At 41.3% G+C, this 25,304-nt stretch overlaps 1 protein-coding gene across 1 annotated transcript in view; it reads right to left on the reverse strand.

The window, feature by feature from the left end:
• The window catches only part of EPC2 (enhancer of polycomb homolog 2), a 114,454-nt gene that overhangs the window by 81,038 nt on the left and 8,112 nt on the right, over window positions 1-25,304 (reverse strand). The window contains exon 2 of the mRNA XM_050969221.1: window positions 554-713. Coding sequence (XP_050825178.1) covers window positions 554-713 — 160 coding nt within the window. The remainder of the gene's footprint in view (window positions 1-553; window positions 714-25,304) is intronic.

Here is a 25,304-nt window from a genome sequence, read left to right on the forward strand (position 1 = left end):
CATAAAGTTTCAAAAACTTTTCATGCTACAATCAGGTGACCAGATACAGTGATTTCCACTACAGATATTCTCCTATTTAATCTATCTTCTTGCTAAGGTGATCTGCGAGTAGAGATAAGGGTCACTCAGGAACCACAGCATCAAAAACTGATGACAAAAAACAATCACAGACAACTTTTAGTATGGCTCCTTCAGTTATTCTATCTCAGAGTTAGGAAATCAAATGGATTCTATGATGGAGCGATCAACACAACAGATAACTAGTGGGATTTGGCCTCTGGTTACCGTCTATCTTAAACACATACAAAACGTCAATATGGGAATCCACAAGCCGGCCCTACAAATAATACTTGCCTCTCTCCCTCAATCCCCAAATCCCTCCTGGCTACTTCAAAGAAGAAATAAGGACTTAGCTACTTTAACTATTACCAGGTTTTTGGGGGGGGTCCTTCCACCTATCCTATGAATACTTTTATAATTTTGCCTCTGCAATCATTAAGAACTTTCCCAAGTTAACTTAAAGGAAGACAAAACAACATATCCATGAACTTACGTTGAATGTGAATGAACTGCTTTGGCTGTTTAAACTCTCCTTTGTACAGGCGATTGTAATAGTTGACATTGCTCTCTGCCTCAGGAACTGGGATAACCATGCTCTCTTTCTTTTCTCTAAAGACTTGCTGTGCCGAAATAGCTCGTTGTAAATGGTGTTCCTGAAAGAGGAAAAGTTTAGAATTTATTTATAGGACAGTATTTATTTTTTAAAATATAAAAAAATGGATAAAGTTAGTCCATTTTCCTAGCAAATAGTGTTCTAAAGTGTCATGGAGAAGATCCTAGTAAAATTCTTGTTGGGTTTGTTTTTTTTTATTGCACTTACGGGCCAGCAGGGTACAGTAATGGGGGAGAAAGAGTCCTCTACATTTAACACTAAATCATAGGCAAATTCAGCTATTGACAGGTTCCACATAAGGAAAAAAATCTCAAGCCTCCATTAATGATATGGGGGCTTCAGATGGAAGAAATAAAAAATCTTCTAAGCATACCCACAAACCTTTTTTTTTAATACAAAAAACAGACATTAGGTGTTCCAAGTTACACAAAATAATCTAAAAGAGAAGCATAGAAAGTATCATGGCTCAAAATTAGCAATGTATGCACATTAATTCTTTATAGTATGGGAAGCCCATGGTTCAAATCAAGATCATGAATGAACTTAATCCACTGCCAAATGCAAAATACCACCATGTTTTTATTTAAGATTGATGCACCAGCCAGTTTTCAGAATGGAGAGAGGGCAACAAAAAATGATTAAGGGTATGGAACAGCTTCCATATAAGGAAAGATTAAAAAGACTAGGACCATTAAGCTTGGAAAGAGACTAAGGGGGAGATATGACAGAGGTCTATAAAATCATGAATGGTGTGGAGAAAGTGAATAAGGAAGTGTTATTTATCCTTTCATATAACACAAGAACCAGGGGTCACCTAATGAAATTAATAGGCAGCAGATTTAAAAACAAACAAAAGATTCATAGACTCTAGGACTGGAAGGGACCTCGAGAGGTCATCGAGTCCAGTCCCCTGCCCTCATGGCAGGACCAAGTACTGTCTAGACCATCCCCGACAGACATTTATCTAACCTACTCTTAAATATCTCCAGAGATGGAGATTCCACAACCTCCCTAGCCAATTTATTCCAGTGTTTAACTACCCTGACAGTTAGGAACTTTTTCCTAATGTCCAACCTAAATCTCCCTTGCTGCAGTTTAAGCCCATTGCTTCTTGTTCTATCATTAGAGGCTAAGGTGAACAAGTTTTCTCCCTCCTCCTGATGACACCCTTTTAGATACCTGAAAACTGCTATCATGGCCCCTCTCAGTCTTCTCTTTTCCAAACTAAACAAACCCAATTCTTTCAGCCTTCCTTCATAGGTCATGTTCTCAAGATCTTTAATCATTCTTGTTGCTCTTCTCTGGACCCTCTCCAATTTCTCCACATCCTTCTTGAAATGCGGTGCCCAGAACTGGACACAATACTCCAGTTGAGGCCTAACCAGAGCAGAGTAGAGCGGAAGAATGACTTCTCGTGTCTTGTTTACAACACACCTGTTAATGCACCCCAGAATCACGTTTGCTTTTTTTGCAACAGTATCACACTGTTGACTCATATTTAGCTTGTGGTCCACTACGACCATTAGATCTCTTTCTGCCATACTCCTTCCTAGACAGTCTCTTCCCATTCTGTATGTGTGAAACTGATTGTTCCTTCCTAAGGGTATGGCTACACTTACAGCTGTACAGCGCTGGGAGTTACAGCTGTCTTTGTACAGTTGTGCAGGGAAAGCGCTGCAGTGTGGCCACACTGACAGCTACCAGCGCTGCAGTGTGGCCACATTTGCAGCGCTGTTGGGAGTGGTGCATTATGGGCAGCTATCCCAGCGTTCAAGTGGCTGCAACATGCTTTTCAAAAGAGAGGGGTGGGATGGAGTGTGACAGGGAGCGTGGGGGAGACAGAGAGAGTGGATTTTTGGAGCTGATACTGTGTCAGCTCCCTGCCTTGCAAGTTGTAAGGACTGGAAGATACACAGCACCAACCTTCAATCATTTTAAAAGTTTGGACCGCTTCCCCCACCCCTCTTATTCACTAAATGCAAATAGCCTTCAGACCAGATAAGCAGATGCTCCAAAACGGACTCCTCCCCCCCCCCGTGTTGCTTCTCTCCTCAAGCAAACTGTGAACATTCCAAAGGAATCCCCCTGCCTGCCTCTGCTCGAACAAACAAGCTGTGTTTGTTTTTTAGATAAGCAGCTCCAGGAGCCCGGAGTTCACAACAAAACAGCAGAGTGGCTGAACAGGCATTCTGGGATACCTCCGAATACCTCGGAGGCCAATTACAGCGCTTTTGGTGGCCACACTTGCGGAGCAGCGCTGCATCACCAGCGCTGCAATCCTTATACCCCAGGCAGAGCAGGAGTACAGCCAGCACTGCAGCCAGGGAGATGCAGTACTGTATGTGGCTTGCAAGTGTGGATGGTGAGTAAGTTGCAGCGCTGTAAACCCACCCACAGCGCTGCAACTCTCCAGTGTAGCCAAGCCCTAAGTGGAGCTTTTGCATTTGTCTTTATTGAACTTCATCCAGTTTACCTCAGACCATTTCTCCAATTTGTTCAGATCATTTTGAATTTTGACCCTGTCCTCCAAAGCAGTTGCAATCCCTCCCAGTTTGTATCGTCCGCAAACTTAATAAGCATACTTTCTATGCCATCATCTAAGTCGTTGATGAAGATATTGAACAGAGCCAGTCCCAAAACAGACCCCTGCGGTACCCCACTTGTTATACCTTTTCAGCAGGATTGGGAGCCATTAATAACTACTCTCTGAATACGGTTATCCAGCCAGTTATGAACCCACCTTATAGTAGCCCCATCTAAATTGTATTTGTCTAGTTTATCGATAAGGATATCATGCGAGACCGTAACAAATGCCTTACTAAAGTCTAGGTATACCACATCCACCGCTTCTCCCTTATCCACAAGACTCGTTATCCTATCAAAGAAAGCTATCAGATTGGTTTGACACGATTTGTTCTTTACAAATCCATGCTGGCTATTCCCTATCACCTTACTACCTTAGAAGTGTTTGCAGATGACTTCTTTAATTACTTGCTCCATTATCTTCCCTTGCATAGAAAGTTAAACTAACTGGTCTGTAGTTTCCTAGGTTGTTTTTATTTCCCTTTTTATAGATGGGCACTATACTTGCCCTTTTCTAGTCTTCTGGAATCTCTCACGTCTCCCATGACTTTCCAAAGATAATAGCTAGAGGCTCAGATACCTCCACTATTAACTCTGAGTATTCTTGGATGCATTTCATCAGGCTCTGGTGACTTGCAGGCATCTAACTTTTCTAAGTGATTTTTAACTTGCTCTTTTTTTATCTTATCTTCTAAACCTACCCCCTTCCCATAAGCATTCACTATGTTAGACATTCCTTCAGACTTCTCAGTGAAGACCGAAACAAAGAAGTCATTAAGCATCTCTGCCATTTTCAAGTTTCCTGTTACTTTTTCTCCTTCACTGAGCAGTGGGCCTACCCTGTGCTTGGTCTTCCTCTTGCTTCTAACATATTGATAAAAAGTCTTCTTGTTTCCCTTTATTCCCATAGCTAGTTTGAGCTCATTTTGTGCCTTTGGAAGTACTTCTTCACACACCACACAGTCAGCATGTGGAATTTGTTGCCAGGGGAGTTTGTGAAGGCCAAAATTATAAGTGGGTTCTAAAAAGAATTAGGTAAATTCATGGAGTAAAGGTCCATCAATGGCTATTAGCCAAGATGGTCAGGGATGCAATCCCATGCGCTGGCTGTCCCTAAGACACTGACTACTAGATGTCAGGACTAGACGACAGTGGTTGGATCATTCGATAATTGCCATGCTCTGTTCATTCTCTCTGGGGCACGTGGCACTGGCCACTGTTGGAAGACAGGTTACTGGGCTAGATGGACCATTGGTCTGACCCAGTATGGCCGTTATGTTGTTCGTTTGTTACCTGCTTCTGTTTTTAGGGGTTTTTTTAGAATACTATAATAGGCAAAAGTAACAGGCACATATTTCCCCACAGAAGAACATACAGAATATTTGTGGAACTCCAGTTCCTCAAATATGCAACAGTATTCATTATACTTTGTATTCTTACCCTACTGGAGACAGAATAACCAAACCCAAGTCACAGGAAGTATGAATTACACTATCCCTTCATTAGGTTATCAGAATTCTTTAGCATCCATACATCTTTCTAGTTATTTTGGTGTAAATCCAACCACACCTGTGGATTAGCAATAGGATAATTGTGATTTTTCTCCTTCAGTGGATTTTGTAAAACGTTCACACTATAATCCATGAGACAAAGAAAGAAAGCTGCTAGAAAACATAATATACAATTATATTTGCAGTGTAACTTTGCTTCAACAATTTTTTATGCAACCAAGGCTGGAAAAATGTATGAAACCTACTAATCAGAGATTAAACCTCCTAGCAATAAAAGGTACGTGGTGAACCCCACTAGCAAGACCCAGAGAAAATACCAGATGAACAGTTCCCACACACCAGATTTGCAGCTGCTGGGAATGGAGAGGATGACATACTACCGTCCTGCCATGGAACCTTCTTGGGGGCTTCATCTTTCACATCAGGCTAACAGGATTATGATAAACTTGAAGCCAAATTCTCTCTTGCTGCTATAAGGAAATTTTTCATCTCTCTGCCTCCACCACTGCTTTGTTGTAACAAGTTCAGATTCTCTATTCTATCTATTCCCTCACACTCCTGGCTATTGGAAGAAGGGGTATATGGAAAAAATCCCCTATTACTCTCTTCCCTTCCCAGCATCTGAGGTTTGGGTGGTCTACCCTCCCACGAATAACTCCAATGTCCGTCTCTTGTGCTCATAATTTCACCAAGAAGCGACACTGTGAAAATGACAATTACACAACTACGAAGAAGCATTTTATTCTTTTAAATTTCATTTGATACAGGTTGGCAGATGCAAGAAAAGTATGCCGCACTGGTTTATATTTGGTAAACTCTCTAAACAACCAAAGGGAATAAAGGTTTCTCTTTTTTTAATGCTGCAAAAATCAGTTTTCATTCATCTGCCTTTACTTGTTGAAACAATGGATATTTCAAAACATGCACATTTATTTAATAAATATTTTATTTTTAATTCAAGTTATTTCAGCAATGGGAAGGAAGTATCCACTACTAAAACAAACTGCAATGGCAAAACTACATACTTCACAAACTCTAGTAGAGGAGCACTAGGCATCTCCAACAGAAATAAAGTCAAAATGAATCGATTAATCAGGCTCCCAAGACTTAAGTGCAATGCTGCAGCTCAGACCAAAGAGTGTACATTTAAATATCTGGTGTGTTTTTCTGAAATTATTACATCTTGTGAATGTCTAACACTTCATCATGTAAGTCTCTTTTTAAAAATAAAGACGAACAATGCTATTTTGAGCAATATAACTAAGAAAATTATATCATTCAGTTCATTTCTAGATTTCTTGCTACCTGTCGAACAGCCCTATAGTAGTCCCTAATTGATATCAATACAACACATCAAGTGGACCAGAAGACTGATCTACAACTGAGGTGGGAAAATACCAAGTTTTTTTCTGCCATTCCTTGTCCTCAGATAGGCCACTGAAACTACGATTCCTGCAGGACATACCCTTATTTTACTTCTTCAAAATCTTCTTTGTCCAGACCACTATTTTAACTGTCAGCACACCCTGAAGAATGTATCTCTCTCCTTACCCGGCTGTTATAACTCCTGTTTCCCTAAACATACTTAGAGAGGACTTTTTGTTTTAATTTATATGGATTGCAACATGCATCAATATCAAATCAGGATCAAGTGAGAAGATCAATACAGGGGATCATCACTGTCAAACTACATTAAAAATTTCACTGAAGTTTGAGAAGTAGAAGATTGGATAGTAAAGATAAACTGTCTAGTTCTTCTCCCAGATTGGCACCCTATGTAACCTAGTGCCTAGTCCGAAATGCTTGATGAAGTAGCAAAGGTATTAAATTACTCTTTATGGAGAATCTATGACCTTGGGAGTTTCTTATTGCACACACAGCTTTGAAGTAGGCCTGGGATGATAGGATGACCACACACAATCAGATTCAGGGTTTGAATTATAGTAACAGGCACCTTAAGAAACCCTAGTTTTCAAGGATTCCATGCGCTGATCTTATTCCGATTGAGTCCACTTCCTCTGTAATCCAAGATTACAACTTTCTTGATGTACTAACACCACCAATGCAGCCATTACTCTCTCTCCTGCACTGTGAAGTAACAAGGATCTTATTGCAAGGTGGTAATAGCACCAACATCCCATTTTATGGCCTAGCACAGCTTCCAGAAACCACTTGTTTGACTGACATGTAAATTTCTATTCAGACCTTAACTGGATTTCTAGTTATTCCCAAGGCACTTGCTTTTCCCTCCTGCACTTAACTTCCTATCCTAACATTTCATACTTTATTAGATTAAATTAGATTTGGCAACTTTTCCTCTGAGATTTTGTTCTAATACATTTAGTTAAATTCTCTTGCATCTTTTTTCAGTAAACATACTCCACGGTGTCAAAGACTTGCTCAATCTGTGCAATACAAATGTGCAAGGACATCCGTGGTCAAACTTTATCATGCAAAGGAATTCCTGTTGCTTTTTCAATTTGACATTTTATCTAAAGTAACTATAAAGTTCTATTAAAAGGACTACAAAATAGATGCTGAATAAAGTGCTCTGAAATCCTTATAGGCAACAAGCCTCAAGCTATCTTAGAAGTGCCATACCAGGGATTAAATCACTTACATTTTAAAAAAAAACTTTTTGAAAATAAGGTAAGTAACCCAATTTGTATAGGAAGTAAGGAATAAAAGTGTACTGATTGATGAAGGGATAGAGAAATTTGATCTGTTTGAAAGGGAAGGCATATAACATTGAAATTCAGGAAACCTTTTGCTCTAGAAATATTTCTATATTTTATTTAATAATGGAAATAAAAAAATCACATTTTCTTCACAGTCTTAAGAAATACTACAAATAAGAAATAAAATATACAAAGAGAGTTTATAAAAACTGAGAGGTAATTAAGGATTTCAGGCATTACTCTAGTCTTAATGAAAATAAACAAACATGAATTCTCAACTATAACCAAAAAACCAGTACTGAAACATACTGTGATTTTCTGAAACAACTGTTCTTTATTTCAAGGGTCACAGACTAAGCAACAGGCTATCAAAATCTTCTAAAGATTCAAAACTTCATGAAAAAAAAATCTATACAAGCTAAATGTTAATTCCTACAATTGAAATTCTGTTTGCTATATTAAAAAGACTTTCATATGAGACTCGATCTACAAAAAGGGATACAGCAAACGTGAAATATGATCAGTTTTCAAAAGGAGTTAAAAGTAGTCTTGGACATTCCAAGACTAAGTAGTTTTCGGAAATCTTATGCAATATACTATTTTTTGTGGTTTTACAAATCAGAATATCATATTTTTACAAAGTATTTATCTCCCCTGTTGGTGTATGAAAGGCCCATACAAACAACTAACTGAACTACTATTAAGACAAAACAGTGAAACTGAAAATTCAAGTGCTGCCAAATGAACAAAGAAAGAAACTAAAAGGTAGAGACTTTTTTCCCCATTTCTAATGTCTCAAAAAATTCAGACAAATGTGATTTATCACTTTAATGTTAAAAACAAAAACAATGTTCAAATCAAAAATAGCTGAGTTTAATACAAATTATTCTTGCAGTTTAAGCATATTTTGTAATACTCAAATGAATCACAATTTTCCTATGTGAGAGTTAAATATATATGTAAACATTCAATTAAGAAATTAGTGTAGATTTAATTCATAGCATTAAAATACAGTCACAACACTGACGGAAGATTACAAATACAGCTCAGGGTCATTCACTTTATAGTTACTAAAATAGAAATATTGATGGTACACATGCAGACTTTTCTAAAAAATAAATTGCAATGGAAGAGTAAGAGATCTAATTTGATATAATCTTCACATTGAGAGGAAAGGTAGGCAAGAACAACTATTACAACAACTATCATCAAAAAGTGAAGACAGGTTAAATAAGGATATTCTGTTATCTATTCATCCTATAAATAATTAATTGGCACATAAAAACGGTTGAACAGGAGTTAATTATATACGAGTAATTTAAAGGTAAAAATTATTATAGGAATGTTGAAATTATCCTGAAAGGGTATTTTACAGACCCAAGAAATTTTAGCAGGTAAGAAATTAGCTTTTCTGTGGTATGTCTTCACTAGCAATGAGAAAGTGCTGCCGCAGCAGCACTTTAACGTGGCTGTGTAGTTGTGGCACTGGCGCTGGGAAAGCTCTCCCAGTGCTGAAAAAAACCACCCCCACGAGGATATAGCTACCAGTGCTGAAAGGCCTTGTTTAAACTGCTACTTTACAGTACTGAAACTTGCAGTGCTCAGGGGAGTGTTTTTTCACACCCCTAAGGGAGAAAGTTGCAGCGCTGTAAAGTGGTAGTGTAGACAAGGCCTCACAGCTCACCACAGTACTTCCTCAAAACTCTACAGAGAATTCCAAGACAGATTTATCTAATCAGATGAAATCTCTTCCAGGTCCACCCAGAGGTGAGCAGTAGTCTGCTCTATTTCCAAACCAAAACAAAATTAAGAGAAGGAGAAAGAGAGAATCCATAAAAAAGGTTACTACACTAAAGCCTGGATGTCCTTCTGTGTGAACACTACATCTACTGAATTTAGGACATTAAAGTTATAGGTTAAGATTTTCAAACCTGATCTAGGGACTTAGATTCACAACTCCAATTCAATTTTAATGGGTGTTGTGTCAAATTCCCTTGTCAACTCTAAAAATCTCAACCACAGATTTTAAAGAAAGTGTGTAGAACACTGCAGTAACACCTCTGCACAACATTAACAAGATCCCTAACAGTTATGGAATGCAATGACAACCCTGGTCAAGCGGTCTTCAATCGTTTCAGGGCTAGGCCAATTTGCTTTCTTACAGATTTCCAAGATGCAAACACGAATCTATTTGACAACTGTAGAAAAGTCAATTTTAGTAAATCGCATTTCTGGTCTTCAAAAAAAAGAAAAGAAAAGAGAAGGAACTCCTTTTGTTTTCTCCTGTGGTTAGTCCATCCATTCTGTAATAGCACTGAATAAGTGCCTTGTGACTACATTCATCTACTCGGCCAGTTTGCTATTAGGCTGATATTTTTTTTTTTACAATATGAAAGGCTACAGTGGAGACTGGATTCCTCTCTGTCCAGCAGGATATGACAGTTTCTCTTAGGAAGGCCTTGTTTTGTGCTCCCCTACTTTATGTAGACAAATTCTCTCTTTTGGAAAGAACATACTTCCCGTGCCTGCATTATTTTCCCACCCTAAAAGTATCTATCACTTCATGTTTTACAGAAGACCTGTCGGAATTCTCTGTGTGGAAAGAGCATAACTATAGTATTTCCATCAGCACCGTACAGACCCTCTGCACTGGCCCAAGTGAACTACTAGCTAGGATTCTCCACCCCAAGAGATTTGGTCTCCCTTAGAATTCCAACAGAGAGAACTGACTGAAATAAGAAAGTCAGATATAGGACAGGAAGCATGCTTTAAAGTTCTCTCTTAATAGCTAAATACCTTGGGTGGGGGGGGATAATCTTAAAGTTTAATGACTTGGTTTGTTTTTTGAAAGGCAAGTGTTTTCGTGCATTAAAGTATCATAAATATAACTAATGTTTTTCAAGGGACCTAGGAAAAAAATTTCCCCTAGGATTTTAAGGGATTGAGGTCCCTTCTTGATATTTGATCCTTTAAAAGGTAATACACCTCTACCCTACAACGAACGCTGTCCTCGGGAGCCAAAAAAAAGTCCACAGGTTCGGCCAATCACAGCTCCTATTGGCCGCGGTTCGCCGCTCCAGGAAAATGAGGGCTGCGGGAAAGACAGCCAGCACATCCCGCAGCCCCCATTGGCCTGGAGCGACAAACCACAGCCAATGAGAGCCGCGATTGGCCGAACCTGCGGACGCGGCAGGTAAACAAACCTGCCCAGCCCACGAGGGGCTTTCCCTGAACAGGCGGTGGACCAGCTTTTGAGATCCACTGATCTAGAGGGTACCGGAAAAAGTGGTCTTGGCCACACAGAAGAACCACAACCTCAGGAGAATCAAAAGAGCTAGGCATTTGGGGCAACCTTTTTTTCCCTTCAGTCCTATTTTTACTGCTAGAGAATGGCTAAAGGGAAGAAATATTTTGTCAATGGCAGCATGAGCTATGCCATTCTGTTGCATAACTCAGCAGAACATCAACAGTACAGTGGCAGAGGAGTGTTAGAATAAGCTATGCCACTCCAATCCACTCACTGTGTATGTAACAAAGCTACTGGCTGTTCAGCCATTCACTGCAGGAGCAGGCAAGGAGATGAATGCTACTAACAGAGGATAAAGATTTAGAAAAACCTTTGGCACTAAGGGTATATGCCCAATGTATTACACTTCATTTAAAATTGCAAGATTCCTTGGGAAAATGTATCAGCCAACCACAATAATCTACACTCTTGTGCAGGGGTGAAAGTAACTTACAGGACTTACCGGTACTGCTGCAGTCCTGAGGGGGCGTGGCCTCATCCAGAAGAGGCGAGGCCTCTCAAGATTTAAAGGTCCTGGGGAACCAGCTGTGGCTAGGAGACCCAGATCCTTTAAATCAACCAGGGGCTCCCAGCTGCAGAGGTGGCTGGGAGCCCCCTGGGGCTTAGGGGCAAATTAAAGGGCTTGGGGCTCTGGCCGCCAGGGGGAACCCTGAGCTTTGCTGGGCTGGGGCAGGGATTTAAAGGGCCCAGAACTCCAGCTGCTGAAGAAAGCCTGGAGCCCTTTAAATCCTGGCCCCAGCCCAACCGCCAGAGCCGTGGCCAGGATTTAAAGGGCTCTGGGCTGCCCGCAGCAACGGGGAGCTCTGAGTCCTTTAAATCTCAGCCGCGGCCGAGATTTAAAGGGCTCAGGGCTGCCTGTGGCTGCGGGCAGCCCAGACCCCTTTCAATCTCCACCATGGAAGTCGATGTGGTCCAGCACAGCGTACTGGCTCTTGCCGGTATGCCGGACCAAACCGGACTGGCTTACTTTCACCTCTGACTGTATGTATGTGTATGAAATGTGTCACAAACAATGCAGCTGCAGCTTGCCACCGACCAGCAGCGACCCCAGTAACCGGCCGCTGTGGGCTGCTGCCTGCAGAGAGCCAGCAGGTGAAGCTGGGCTGAGTTTGCCAAGGAGTAAGTTACCAAGGCAAAAACCACAGCCAGCCAGCCAGCCAGCCAGGGAGGAAGGGAGGGAGGGAGAGAAGTCAGGAGTGAATGAAGGACAACTGGAATAACCTTCATGAAATATACAAGATATTTAGAGAAAATTTTGTCAATTTCAGCCTCTGCACTCCGCAGGCAGGACAAAACAAAAAGAGATCTTAGGACATTGGGTGCAATCTCAGGACATTTCAGATGTTTAAATCAATATATAAAGAGGGTGGATTGGAATGAAAACTACTATTTCTTTCAAAGGAGGCACAACAATTTCCCTGAATATTCAGTTTTCCCCTCCAATCCCTTTGTGGTTTTGTCTATGGGGGCTATTTGCTTTCCCTGTGAATATTTAGTTGCTTTAGCAAAATTGCTTTGCCCAAAATAAACCCTAATCATCATGACACATCTTTTCACCATGTTCTCCATATTTTTTGTGCTGTTTTTTTTAAAACGGTAACATTTCAAAGAGGATCTGCAAGCAGTTTGGACATCACAACCATGATCCTCTGCTGGGGAGGGAATGGGATAGATTTGAACTTGGAAAAGGTTCCTGATTTTGATTGTGTTTAGGAGATCCCCTCATCCTGGGGGCAGAAAAGAACTGCCCCTGCCATGGTCACACACACCCAACAACAACTGGGAGTGAAATTAACAAGGATGCCAGAAACGGCTTCTAACTCTGGGCACTGAACTGCACAGGGAACAGCTGAGTTTAAACTGTTCTTTTGCAGGCAGCAGCAGCAGGCATCTCAGCCAGTGTCCCTACTGTAAGCTAGAGCCTAGAGGAGAACCCCTGCTGGCGGGGGAGGGAGGAATACAGAGCCTTGTCTGCAGCCTGGCTGGAGGAGCCGGGAAACCAATGTGACAGTGAGTTTTCCCCTTCCACCCGCTTTTATTAGCTCTGGATTTAAGCTGTGCAGCCAAATGCTTGTATTTAGAAAAGGACTACCCCTGCCATGGTCAAACACACCCTCCCCTCGACTCCTTCCCCCCAGCTACTGTGAGTGAAATTAACAAGGATGCCAGAAACCTAGCCCTGGGGGCTGAACCATCAGGGAACAGATGAGTTTAAACTATTCTTATGCAAGGAACAGGCTTCTCTCTCCGTCCCTCAGTCTCTTTTTCTTACCAGTCCTCCGTACCAGCCCGTACCAGCTTACTTTCACCTCTGCTCTTGTGTCTGCCTTTTATTTTTTTTTGGAGGCGGGACAAGGGGAGAAAGAGAGACAAGATGGGGACAAAAGAGAAGAAACATACTCTTTGCCAATGGGAGAGAGCTCTCTCAATGCCATAATTAAACCACAAGTGGCAGTAGCTATATAGGTGGAATAGCACTCCCGCCAGTACGGCTGTCCACACAGGTATTTCTGTCAGTATAATTTTTGTCACTAAGAGAGGTGTATTTTCCTACACCCCTGAGTGACATAAGTTATAATGACAAAAGTGTTAGTGTAAACATGCCCTCAGGGCCATTAGCTTCAACATAGCTGTGACTATTTACACCAGCTGAGGATTTGCCACCAGAGAATAACCATTCAAAACACAGAAATCCAGCAGAATGAAGAAAAAGCTGTATTCTCAGTAGCAAATGTGAAGAAGCAATAGGAGTGATAATTAGGGCCCTACTAAAGTCATGGTCCATTTTGGACAATTTCATGGTCATAGGATTTTTAAAATAGCAAATTTCATGATTTCAGCTATTTAAATCTGAAATTTCACAGTGTTGTAATTGTAGAGGTCCTGACCCAAAAAGAAGTTGTGAGGGGGTTGCAAGGTTATTGTGGGGGGAGGGGGATGGAGGCATTGCTATCCGTACTTCTGTGCTACTGCTGGCACCAGTGCTACTTTCAGAGATGGGCGCCCAGCCAACAGCCACCTGCCTCTAAAGGCAGCACAGAAGTAAAGGCAGCAATACTGCAACTCCCTAAAATAACCTTGTGACCCCTCCTGCAACTGCCTTTTGGATCAGGACCCCCAATTTGAGAAATGCTAGTCTCTCTCGTGAAATCTATATAGTATAAGGTAAAAGCACACAAAAGTCCAGATTTCTTCAGGAGGGGACAGGCATCAGATTTCATGGTCCATGACATGTTTTTTGTGGCCATGAATTTGGTAGGGCTCTAGCAACAATGGACACCAAATTAAAAACATGAGTCTGCAAAACAATGTGACAGCAAATTCATCATACAGAGGCATTTACAAAGCAGAGAGACAGTAGTCCCTCTCTTTGTGGCTTTGGTACAACCACATGTGGAGTACTGTGCTGAATTACAGGAATCAAATAGCCAGAAAGAGAAATTGGAGGGACTTCAAAGAGAAGTAGTAAAACTGATAAGAAGCTGAAGGAACTGAATTATAAGGAAAAATGAAGAGAAGAGGACATATATGCTCATGGCATGACTGGAGCAGGAGGGAGCAAGAGAACATAATTAATATTTGACCAACATAAACATGAACATTTAGATGGGCATAATGAGAAAGTTAAGGGACGAAAAATTTGCTGTTCATCATGAAAAACTTTCAAGAACTATATTTAGCAAACTGGAAAATAGCCTCTCAAGGTAGAAATCCTAATGATTGTCAACAGTGATAGAACACTAGAAAACACACTGCTGGGGGAAATTCTATAGTAGTAGAAAGATGGGCTAGACGTTGTATGAAGTATGCCAAATTTGAGCCAAAAGAACAGTTAGTTCCTTAATCACAAGCAGCACAATTCTGCCCTCACAGAGACGCAACTTTTGTTAACTGGGGAAGATAGTCCTCTTTCCTCTTCAATTTTTGGATTTCTTTAATAGCAGATGACTCTATCAGATGACCTATTATATCCACCTTTATTATATTTTAGACAGGCAGTTTAAAACAGAGAGCTATTTATGCTCCAGAAGCCTAAATCTCTTTCACTCTCTGCCAGCTCTCGTCAGCTTACTTCTGGCAAAAGCAGATATAGGAAAAGGGCAGATATAATGAAGCTGTCTCTCTTTTTATTTTACATGGTTAGGCATCCTGTCAGTGTATATGCATTCATTACATATTCCCACAGATTTCAAGGGGACTTGCACCCGTGTAAGTGAAGGAAGAATTTAACCCAAGATTTTTACCCTGGAATTGCTGACTTTGTACTCAACTTTATACCAATGCTGCTGAATATGAGTACTATATTTTTGGTTACAGCCCTCAATAACAATATAATATGGTCTTTACAAATTAAATAATTAAAATACGTGCACTGAATACCATTTTAAATTTTGTGAAGCAACAGGAGCACAAGATTCGGCACTATACGATCCCCGCTTCTCCCCCTTAAAAGTCAACTTGTCTGAGGAATCTCTTTCCATGGTTTCATTAAGATTAAAAAGACAAGGAAGCTTTAGTACATATGTTTGGGAAGCTCCAGTGTACTGAGGTAAGGATTTAAACTGGGCACAGAGAATTAGATTTTCAAATAGTTTCTTAAACTTTCACCATAGAATTAACCCTCAGCTTGAGTTAAGCCCGTGTTCTCGTTCAACAGCACTTTCCTGACAATACCAGCAGTTAGGTTTATGTGATTCTATCTATTTAAGCCTACAATGCCAGTACCAACAGGAAATCATAATGCACAAGTGAATTGAAGGGTCATTTCTTCTGCTGTGAAGATGCTCTGCAAGTGGAAGACGAGAATGGTTGTTGATAACAGGATTGAGGTCTGGGAAAAGAGGATAAATGCTATGTGCTTGGGAGGAGAACAAGACGCAATAAAATAAAACCTCCCTCCTTGTGAGAGTATGGAGGGGTGGGGAAGGAGTGGAGAAAGCTTTTACAAAAAGACAAAACTGGAATTCAAAATCCTGTGAAGGATTGTCATTACCAAATAAATTTTAAAAGTCAATGTACAAAGCAGCGTTACGCTGGCTAGCATTTGCCAGGCTTCAGCAACACAAGCAATTTCAGAACACTGTATATACAAACTAAATGGAAAAAAAATTTGCTATTACACAGTTAAGGTTGCCCAGCAAGATCACATGTCCTTCCAAAACAGAAAGTAGTGAAAAACTCAAAACTTGTGAAAACTAGAAAATACGGTGTTAAGATAAATGCCCACATATTTTCTGACCCCCCTGCAGCTGGGAATAGCCACTAGGAATTATCTGCATGCACTCCAGCTGCATTCACTGTGTTAGGTATAGCTGTACTGAATGGTGGAGGAATACATAAGAGCAGCTTAGAAGAGCTGTGATTATGATACAGATGGTCCCCGACTTACACAAGCCTTCCGTTCCAGAACACCTTGCATAAGTCAAATTTTAAGTAAGTCAGGGACATATACCCGACAATTTTTCCATAAGTGCGGGCTTGCGTAACCCGGGGAACATCTGTATAAGGTGATCTGGGTCTGAGTCCCCACCATGCCTGTTACCAGAGAAAGATAATCCAGCAGAAGATATTACCTCACCTGACTTGTGTCATAAAGGAAAGAGGTGCAGCAGTACCTGGAGGTTCCAGTCTGCATCATTTCAATACAAAATTGTGTAAATCATGTTAGTAGGAGGGCACTGGGGTCCTTTTGCCATGGCTATTGTCAGTATTGTGGAGGGACATGAGAACAATCTGTAAATTTAATAATGGGTAGGGGAAAGTATAGATTTAGACAGTATTCTATGTGCATGTTCAGGTTGTACAAGGGTATGAAGTGGCTGTTAAATTTTACAACTATGGTATTCGGTTGGGGGAGCAGCTTCGGTGTTTGAGAGTAGGGAAGTGCGGGTAGCACCTGTCCATTACAGTGAAAAGGGAGAATGTGAGAGTGTGTGTGTGTGTGTGTGTGTGTGTGTGTGTGTGTGTGTGTGTGTGTGTGTGTGTGTGTGTGTGTGTGTGTGTGATGGGAACCATGGAGCATCGCTCAAAGAGGGTAGAATTAAGACTTCCTGGATGTTTATATTAACTCTGTATTTCCTGGTTTTCAGAAGTACAAACTATCACAGTGCAATCTTAACTCTGCCTTAACTAATTTTTTTTTTTTTGCATTTAATTTCCTAGCTTTTTTAAACAGAAATGTTTGTGGGTAGGAATTAATGGTCACTCAGGCAGTTGTAGTTCTCACCTAGGTTTGCAGCAATAATCAAGAAAGCTAGTTTTGTTTTGTTTTGTTTTTTAAGATTAGTAAATTTCAAATGATTTTTACATCACGGTCTCCATTTTAGAGATGAAAAACTGAGGCACTGAGAAGAGAAATGACTCGCCTAGGGTCAACCATCAGGCCATGGCAGACCTAAGAACAGTCCCAGACCAGTGGTCTTTCCTGGCGTCTATGTGATTCCTCAGTGCTCCTACCCCTCCAATACATTTTGTTATAGCAGTATGTGGATGATAGTCATGCTTTGAAATGGGTAGCTGCTAACATTGCCAGTGAGAGAAATCTCACCCATGGTCTATGTCCCAAAATGATGGTAGTTTTATTAGATGGATGTTACAGTAACTTTAATCGTATGAGAGAAGATTGTTGTGTCACTTTCCTTCTCTACGCCCCTACAACATAAAGCCCCTCCTGACAACATTTCCAGCTCTCCCTCCCCTTTCCATTAAGCCATTAGTTGGCACCATAGAGAAGCACTAAATGTAAGAAGTTGGTCCTTGCTGTCTCCTACCCTATGCTGCTGTGTTCACATACCACAGGCAGCAGCTTACTAGGTTGCACGATACCTTGGTTATGTAGCCCTAGCTGTTCACTGAGCTAGGCCCTCACTCCCACCTCCAGCTGGGAATGCTGCTGCTGCTGCTTCAGCCAGGTTTACCCTGTCTATCCACTCCCCTACCCACTCTGGCCCACTCCCACATCCCACACAGGGGGTAACATGTATCTTAACCATTTATTTTCCGGATTTACATGCCCGGAAAGCTTTGGGACTCCAGCAGCTGCTGTGTTCTCTATGCCTCTGTTAGCCTCATAAATAAAATGTCACCACTGCCTGTGGAAAATTGTGCCTGTATTCAGTGCCACTGCCCTGTACTCATGGCTTCATGCAACTAAGCAATTCCCTCCTCATTTCCCTCACCCCTGGTGGGCCATACTCACCTGCCTGGAGCTATGAATGGCACCATGCCTCCGAAACAAGAGAGTCAATAAACCTGTCTTGTTTAAAACTTTAGGGGATAGCTCAGTGGTTTGAGCACTGGCCTGCTAAACCTAGGGTTGTGAATTCAATCCTTGAGGGGGCCATTTAGGGATCTGGGGCAAAAATCTGTCTGGGGATTGGTCCTGCTTTGAGCAGGGGGTTGGATTAGCTGACCTCCTGGAGGTCCCTTCCAACCCTGACATTCTATGAACTTCTAAGCAAAGGGAGTTCTGAATCTTTATTTTTGCCTTCCATTGTGACTATACTGACACTGTAACCTCTGTTTTATCTGTAGCTACTACCATTGCTGCCTTGAGGGGTTCCCCCTCCACACTCACAGAACATCTGAGCCAGATGAGGTGGTGGAAGAAAAGAACTCCGGATGATATATTCAGCGAGGTCCTGCAAGACACTGCTGAATCAGAGCGCTTGGAGGATGAATACTGCAGACTGTACGGAGAAGGAAAAAGCAGACAAAGAGAGAGATGCACCAGGATATAATGGGGCTTCTCCAGCAGCAAACACATATGCTGCAGGCTCTTATGGACCTACAAGTTCAACAATCCGCAGCTCGCCTATCTTGCAGTTCATGGAGAACTCCAGTATAGCACCTCCCTACATAAGCCCCAAAACATTCCACATGGCATCAGGGGCCAAATCTCTACCATTACCATTCCACCTCAGGGAACATTAAGGAAAACCACAGCTTCACATACATCAACACAGGTCACTGTATGTGCAGCTAAAATGGAAATGAATGCTCTTTAAGCTCCTTTCCATAAATATGTTTAGGTTTTCATGTATTTGCTTTTAATTTGCACAGAATTTTTTGAAGTGTTTTTGTTACTCAAACTCTATTATTTGGAAGATAATTAATCTTTATTAATTCCCAACATATACTGCAGAATGCCTGCTGACACGCACCCACTTACTTGTTAGTGTACACTTTGACACAACTCTTAGGATCATTGATTAACAGTGTAATAATCGAAGATTTACAGCAAGGGCTAAAAAATTAATAGATGCATTGTCAGTGTTATATTCATAGATGTGCTCACAATTCCTAACAGCCCCCAAACTGTAGGGCCAGGGTACAGTATGCCACAACGCATTACTGTGGCTCGCTGTTAAAGTGCTCTTCCAAAGCCTCCCTGAACCATATAGCATCACACTGAGCTCCTCTGATAGCCCTTATATGTGGCTGTTCAAACTGAAAAGACAGCTGCTACACCTCTGCCCTCAAACACGGCAGCAATTTTCCATCCTTTGCTTCACAGATCTTATGCAGGACACATCAATCACTAAAACCATTCCGGATATTTTTCTCACTGAGATCCAGTCTGGTGAGTAAACAACGTCAGTACCCCTCCAATCTACCAAAAGCACATTCAACTGTCATTCTGCACCTGCTGAGTCGGTAGCTAAATCTTTCCTTGGTGCTGCCAAGGTGACCTGTGTTCAGCTTCACAAGCCAGGGAAGTAAGGGGCAGGCTGGGTCCCCCCACAATCACTATCGGCATTTCGACATTATCAATGGTAATCTGTTGGTTAGGAAAGGAAGTCCCTATTTGTATCTTTCTGAATAGTCCTGTGCTCTTAAAGATGCAAGTGTCATGCATCTTCCCTTACAGATGATGGTGAAATGTCCCCAGTAATCCACCAGCGCTTGCATAAGCGTAGAAAAATAGCCCTTTCTGTTGATGTATTCTCTGACAGAGTGGTTTAGTGCCAAAACACGTACATGTTTGCCATCTCTTGCTCCATCACAGTTCAGGAACTCCACTGATGCAAATATATCCATTGTGTCTTGAAAACTGCCAAGAGTCACAGTCCTGAATAAGAGGAGACAATTAATGGTCCTACATGCTTCCATGACAACTCCAAAATGATTTCCCACTGATCAGCAGCAATCTGGTATTAGAAGCTTCTGTAGTGCGATCACCACTCGCTTCTCCACTATAAGCGTGACTCTGAGTTTGGTGTTCCTGTGCTGGAAGGCTAAGCCAAGCATGGAACACAGATACAGGAATGAGGCCTTGAACATCTGAAAGTTCTGCAGACACTGCTCATCCTCCTATGCCTGTATTAAAATGCAATCCAACCAGTCAGTGCTTGTTTCTCAGGCCCAGAAGTGGTGCTCCACATCTGCATCTGCTTCATGAACGCCAACAACCACCATCACCACCACCACCACCACCTTGAATTGGTTCTCACTCTGACTCACAGCAATTTGACCTCCAGGAAATAGTCTCACAACCATAGAATCGTAGGACTGGATGTCAAAAGATCATCTAATCCAGTTTCCTGTACTCATGGCAGCACTAAATATGATCTAGACCAACTCTGATAGATGTTTGTCTAACATGCTCTTAAAAATAGCCAGTGATGGAGATTCCACAATGTCCCTAGGCAATTTTATTTCAGTGCTTAATCACCCTGACAGTTAGGAAGCTTTTCCTAATGTCCAACCTAAACTGCTCTTAGTTCAATTTAAGCTCATTGCTTCTTGTCCTATCCTCAGAAGTTAAGAACAGCAGCTTTTTTCCTTTCTCCTGGTACCACCTTTCACGTACTTGAAAACTTATTATGTCTGCTCTCAGTCTTCTTCAAGGTAAAGAAACGCAATTTTTTCAATCTTCCCTCATGAGTCATACGTTCTAGACCTTTAATCCTTTTGTTGCTCTTCTCTGGAATTTCTCCAATTTGCCAACATCTTTCCTGAAATATGGCACCCAGAACTGGACACAGTACTCCAGTTGAGGCTTAATCAGCGCAGAACAGAGCAGAAAAATTATTTCTCATGTCCTGCTAACAGCACTCCTACTAATACATCCCAGAAGGATTTTGGGGTTTTTTTGCAACAGTGTTACATCATTGACTCATATTTAGTTTGTGATCCACTATGACCCCAGGATCCCTTTCTGCAGTACTCTTTCCTAGGCAGTCATTTCAGTATGTAACTGATAGTTCCTTCCTAAGTGGAGTACTTTGCATCTGACCTTACTGAATTTCATCCTATTTACTTCAGACCATTTCTCCAGTTTGTCCAGATCATTTTAAATTTTAATCCTATCCTCCAGAGCACTTGCAATCCCTCCCAGCTTGGTATCATTCACAAACTTTGTAAATGTTCTCTCTATGCCATTATCTAAATCACTGATGAAGATATTGAATAGAACTGAACCCAGAACTGATTCCTGTGGGACCCCATGAGATATGCCCTTCTAGCATGACTGTGAACCATGGATAACTATTCTCTGTGAATGATTTTCCAAACAGTTATGCACCCATCTCATAATAAGTGTATCTAGGTTGTATTTTCCTAGTTTGTTTAAGAGACGGTCATGTAAGACAGTATCAAAAGCCTTACTAAAGTCAAGCTACACCACAACTAATGCTTCCCCCCATACACAAGGTTTATTACCATAGCAAAGAAAGCTATCATGTTCCATGGGGCTCTGTAAAAACCAGTGAATTGTGCATCCCGTGCAATGCTCATGACAATAGTGCAGAGCTCTGCAGGCTCCATGCTTCTGCCAGAGATGGCAAACAGCAACAAGTTCCACTCAGGTTTGTGGGAATTTCAAAGTAGGTGCAAAAATTTTGGGATAGAGGTGGCATTATGTGGTGCAGAAATCTGCACAATGGGAACTTGACCCTGAAGTCCCAGTTACCTCTGCATGACTTGTTTCTGCCTCACCACACATTGCCAAAACTTCCTAAATGACAGTGAACTGGACAGGCAGTTGCATGCTGTGCATCGCAACCAGTGCTTCTAGTGAGTACGCACAGCACTGAAGTAAGGAGTCACGTATGCATACACACAAGCGATATGCTACCTGTGACAGCTTAATGCTGACAAAATTTGTAGGATAAACATGCCCCCAGACAACCCCAGGGGTTAAGATGTGGGACTCACGTAGCCCCAGATAAGCAAACTGCTTCCAGGCTCACATATGGCTCTCTTGAGGCTCTCCTGACGGGGGACAAGGAAGGGAGGCTATACCCTTGTACATTGGCTGTGGCTCCCCAGATCATTGCACACACGGGATATGAATGTGAGGCTGACAAGCACCCCTGCAGCATTCTTCTGCAACCCCCCCCCCCCCGCCACTAACCTTCATGTCTCCCTTCCCAGTGTCCCTCCAATCCCCTCCCACTCCCCTAATCCTCCAACCATGCTTCCTCTACTCCCATGGTTCCAACTAGTCTTCTGTCCCAATACCCTCCCCTCCCTGCATTTGTTTATGTAACTTATTTTCTTCTCAAAAAATAGTTGCAACAGCATCCGAATATTTACCTCAGATTTCTGCCCTACACTGAATTTGAATTAACGGTGCCTGGGCTAGTGTGCAGATTCTCAGACCGTTACATGCCCTCAGAGCCACATCAGTCCTGTGATACAGAAGTAGTTCTCCAGAGGAGTTAGCCTCTCTCGCTGCATATACACCTCCACCCCGATATAACGCAACCCGATATAACACGAAATTTGGATATAACGCAGTAAAGCAGCGGCTCCGGGGGTGGGTGGGACTGCATGCTCCAGCAGATCAAAGCAAGTTCGATATAACACGGTTTCACCTATAACAAGGTAAGATTTTTTGGCTCCGAGGACGGCATTATATCGAGGTAGACATGTACTCAGAATAATCTATTAGGCATGCAAACAGGCATATGATCTTAGAGCATCTCACTGAAGCAGATTTTTTTTTTAAATAATGTTTTAATCTGATATCCCCCCAAGGACTTGAGGGTACTGTGCACTCTGTTGGGGTAACACAAGCATTTGAGACCCTGGTTCAATGATATGAGCCTTGGTTTGCCCTCCAGCTCTGAGCAGGTGCCCTATCTTGGGAACCACATGGTCAAATGATCCAAAATTTGGATCACTAACAGAACTCTGCACCCTCATCTGGAACACCAAATTTCAAGTCAAACCAAGCAACCACACAGATTTTCAGAGCTTTAAAACAGAAAGCTGGTCTTATTCCTAAATAACACATACATAAACAATAAACATCTAGAAAGAGGACTGCCAAAAGTAAACTATGTAGAGACTTTCTTCAGCTTCTACCACATTTAAAAAGTCCCTAAATATACAGCATTCCTTATTAAAATCCAGAAGACTGAACACTACATATGATATAAGCCAAACAACTATGAAATGTTTCCTTCAGTTCAGTATTGAAAGAGCAAAGGGTGGGGAAGGGAGGAAGAGATCCTACATATGGTTAGGATATCATAATTTCATATAAACAAAAAAGTACATACACATTATGTTCAAGTATGAGTACCAACTCTTGTATACAAGAAGCAACTCTTGATAAGATATAGTTTTGTTGTTATAAAGACATTGAATAATTTACACTTACATAGCAACTTTCATACAAAAATATCGAAGTGTTTTCCAAACATTAATTAAGCCTCACAACACAGCTGTTAAGTATCAGCATCCCCATTTTACAAATGCAGAAATGGAGGAAAAGAGGCATTAAGTGACTTGCCTCAAATCATATAAGTCAACACAGTCCCAAACAAATATGGAACTTGGTGTCATAAACAAAGAGATGACTAAGAGGGGGAATATGATAGAGGTCTATAAAATCATGACTGGTGTGAAGAAAGTAAATAAGGAAATGTTATTTACTCCTTCTAACAACACAGAAACTAGGGGTCATCAAATGAAATTAATAGGCAGCAGGTTTAAAACAAACAACCAAAGGAAGTATTTTTTCACACAATGCAGTCAACCTGCGGAACTCCTTGTCAGAGGATGTTGTGAAGGCCTAGACTATAACAGCGTTCAAAAAAGAACTAGATAAGTTCCTGGAAAATAGATCCATCAATAGCTATTAGCCAGGATGATGTTCCTAGCCTGCGTTTGCCAGAAGCTGGGAATGGGCAACAGGGGATGGATCACTGGATGATTACTTGTTCTGTTCATTCCCTCTTGGGCACCTGGCATTGGTCACTGTTGGAAGACAGGATACTCGGCTAGATGGACCTTTGGGCTGACCCATTATGGTCGTTCTTATGAAGTGATCATACAGTTGTGTAACCTAGTCTTATTCACACATGATGCTCATATGTTTTGAAGGCATTTACCAAAATATAATATAGCACTCATCTAGTTTTTCCACAGTGTAAAGATGGAATCTCAGCCTTGAAGGCCTCATGTTGTGGTCACTACCCTTGCATCACATAAAGCAGTGTTTCCCTAAACGTGGAACATGCATTCCTGGAAATGCACAAAAGGACACCTGGGGGAGCTATATCTCCAGAGTTTCAGCTTTATTGTAAAAAAAGGGGGGGGGGGAAGGCCCTATACCTGTTATGGGTACAAAAAACCTAAACTTCAAAATGAAAAGTGAGCATACTAGAGGCAGAAATATTTGCTGAATTTGCAGAGAGCCTGAAAATTAGCTCTAATGGTGCCAGTGAGGATACTTTAAGTTTTAGTATTGTTGACTATTTCACTGATCAAAGCACATAAGAAAATAATCGCCATAATAGGATACTACTTTAACACTACTATTTCCCAAAGTGGGATGAAGGGTTGTGAAGAGCAAGCAGGTATCATGTATAAATTAACCTAACGACAATGACTTTAACAACATATGCAGGTGTTAAAGGGAGCAAGGCATGACTGTTTTCATTTTCCTGATGAGGGATTCAGTTTTCAAAAGTTTGGGAAACATTCCCAAAAGGAACAGGTACAACTATCTTTAGAACCTGTCAATGCCATTCATTAAAGCACTGCTGTCAAATGGAAATCTAGTCAATTTCAAAACATGAGTTAAAAAAGTAGTTTAATGCTGACTTTGAACCACCAACGCTGGTGGTTATATGCTTTCACCACCACCGTATGAAAAACCCACACAAACAAAAGAGGAAAAATTACTATTGGCTCTGATCCTGCAACTGAATCTACAGAGAACAACACTCACTTCAGTGGAACTCTACCTCAGGTGGACCCTTATGTGTGTCTAGGATTGGGATCTAATTATATAAATAAATAAAAAGATGGAGAGACAAGTGGAAATGTCTATACAGGGATTACTGTCAAATACCAAAGAAACAAGAGGAAAAATATTTTTCTACATCTTTTTTGGTTATAGTAGTCTTCACTGTTGCTTGTAATAACAAAAAAGTTCAGAATTAAGAAAGGAGTGTAATTTGTGCAAAATGAAAGCATTCTAGACCAGCGTTTTTCAAAGTTCAGGTCGTGACCCAGTACTGGGTCATGGCATGTAAGGCACTAGATCACTGTGGTCAGCACCACCAACCGGGACGTTAGTGCCTATTTGTTCCGAC

The sequence above is a fragment of the Gopherus flavomarginatus genome, chromosome 10 (assembly GCF_025201925.1).
Source record: "Gopherus flavomarginatus isolate rGopFla2 chromosome 10, rGopFla2.mat.asm, whole genome shotgun sequence".
In the NCBI taxonomy this organism is placed as follows: domain Eukaryota; kingdom Metazoa; phylum Chordata; order Testudines; family Testudinidae; genus Gopherus; species Gopherus flavomarginatus.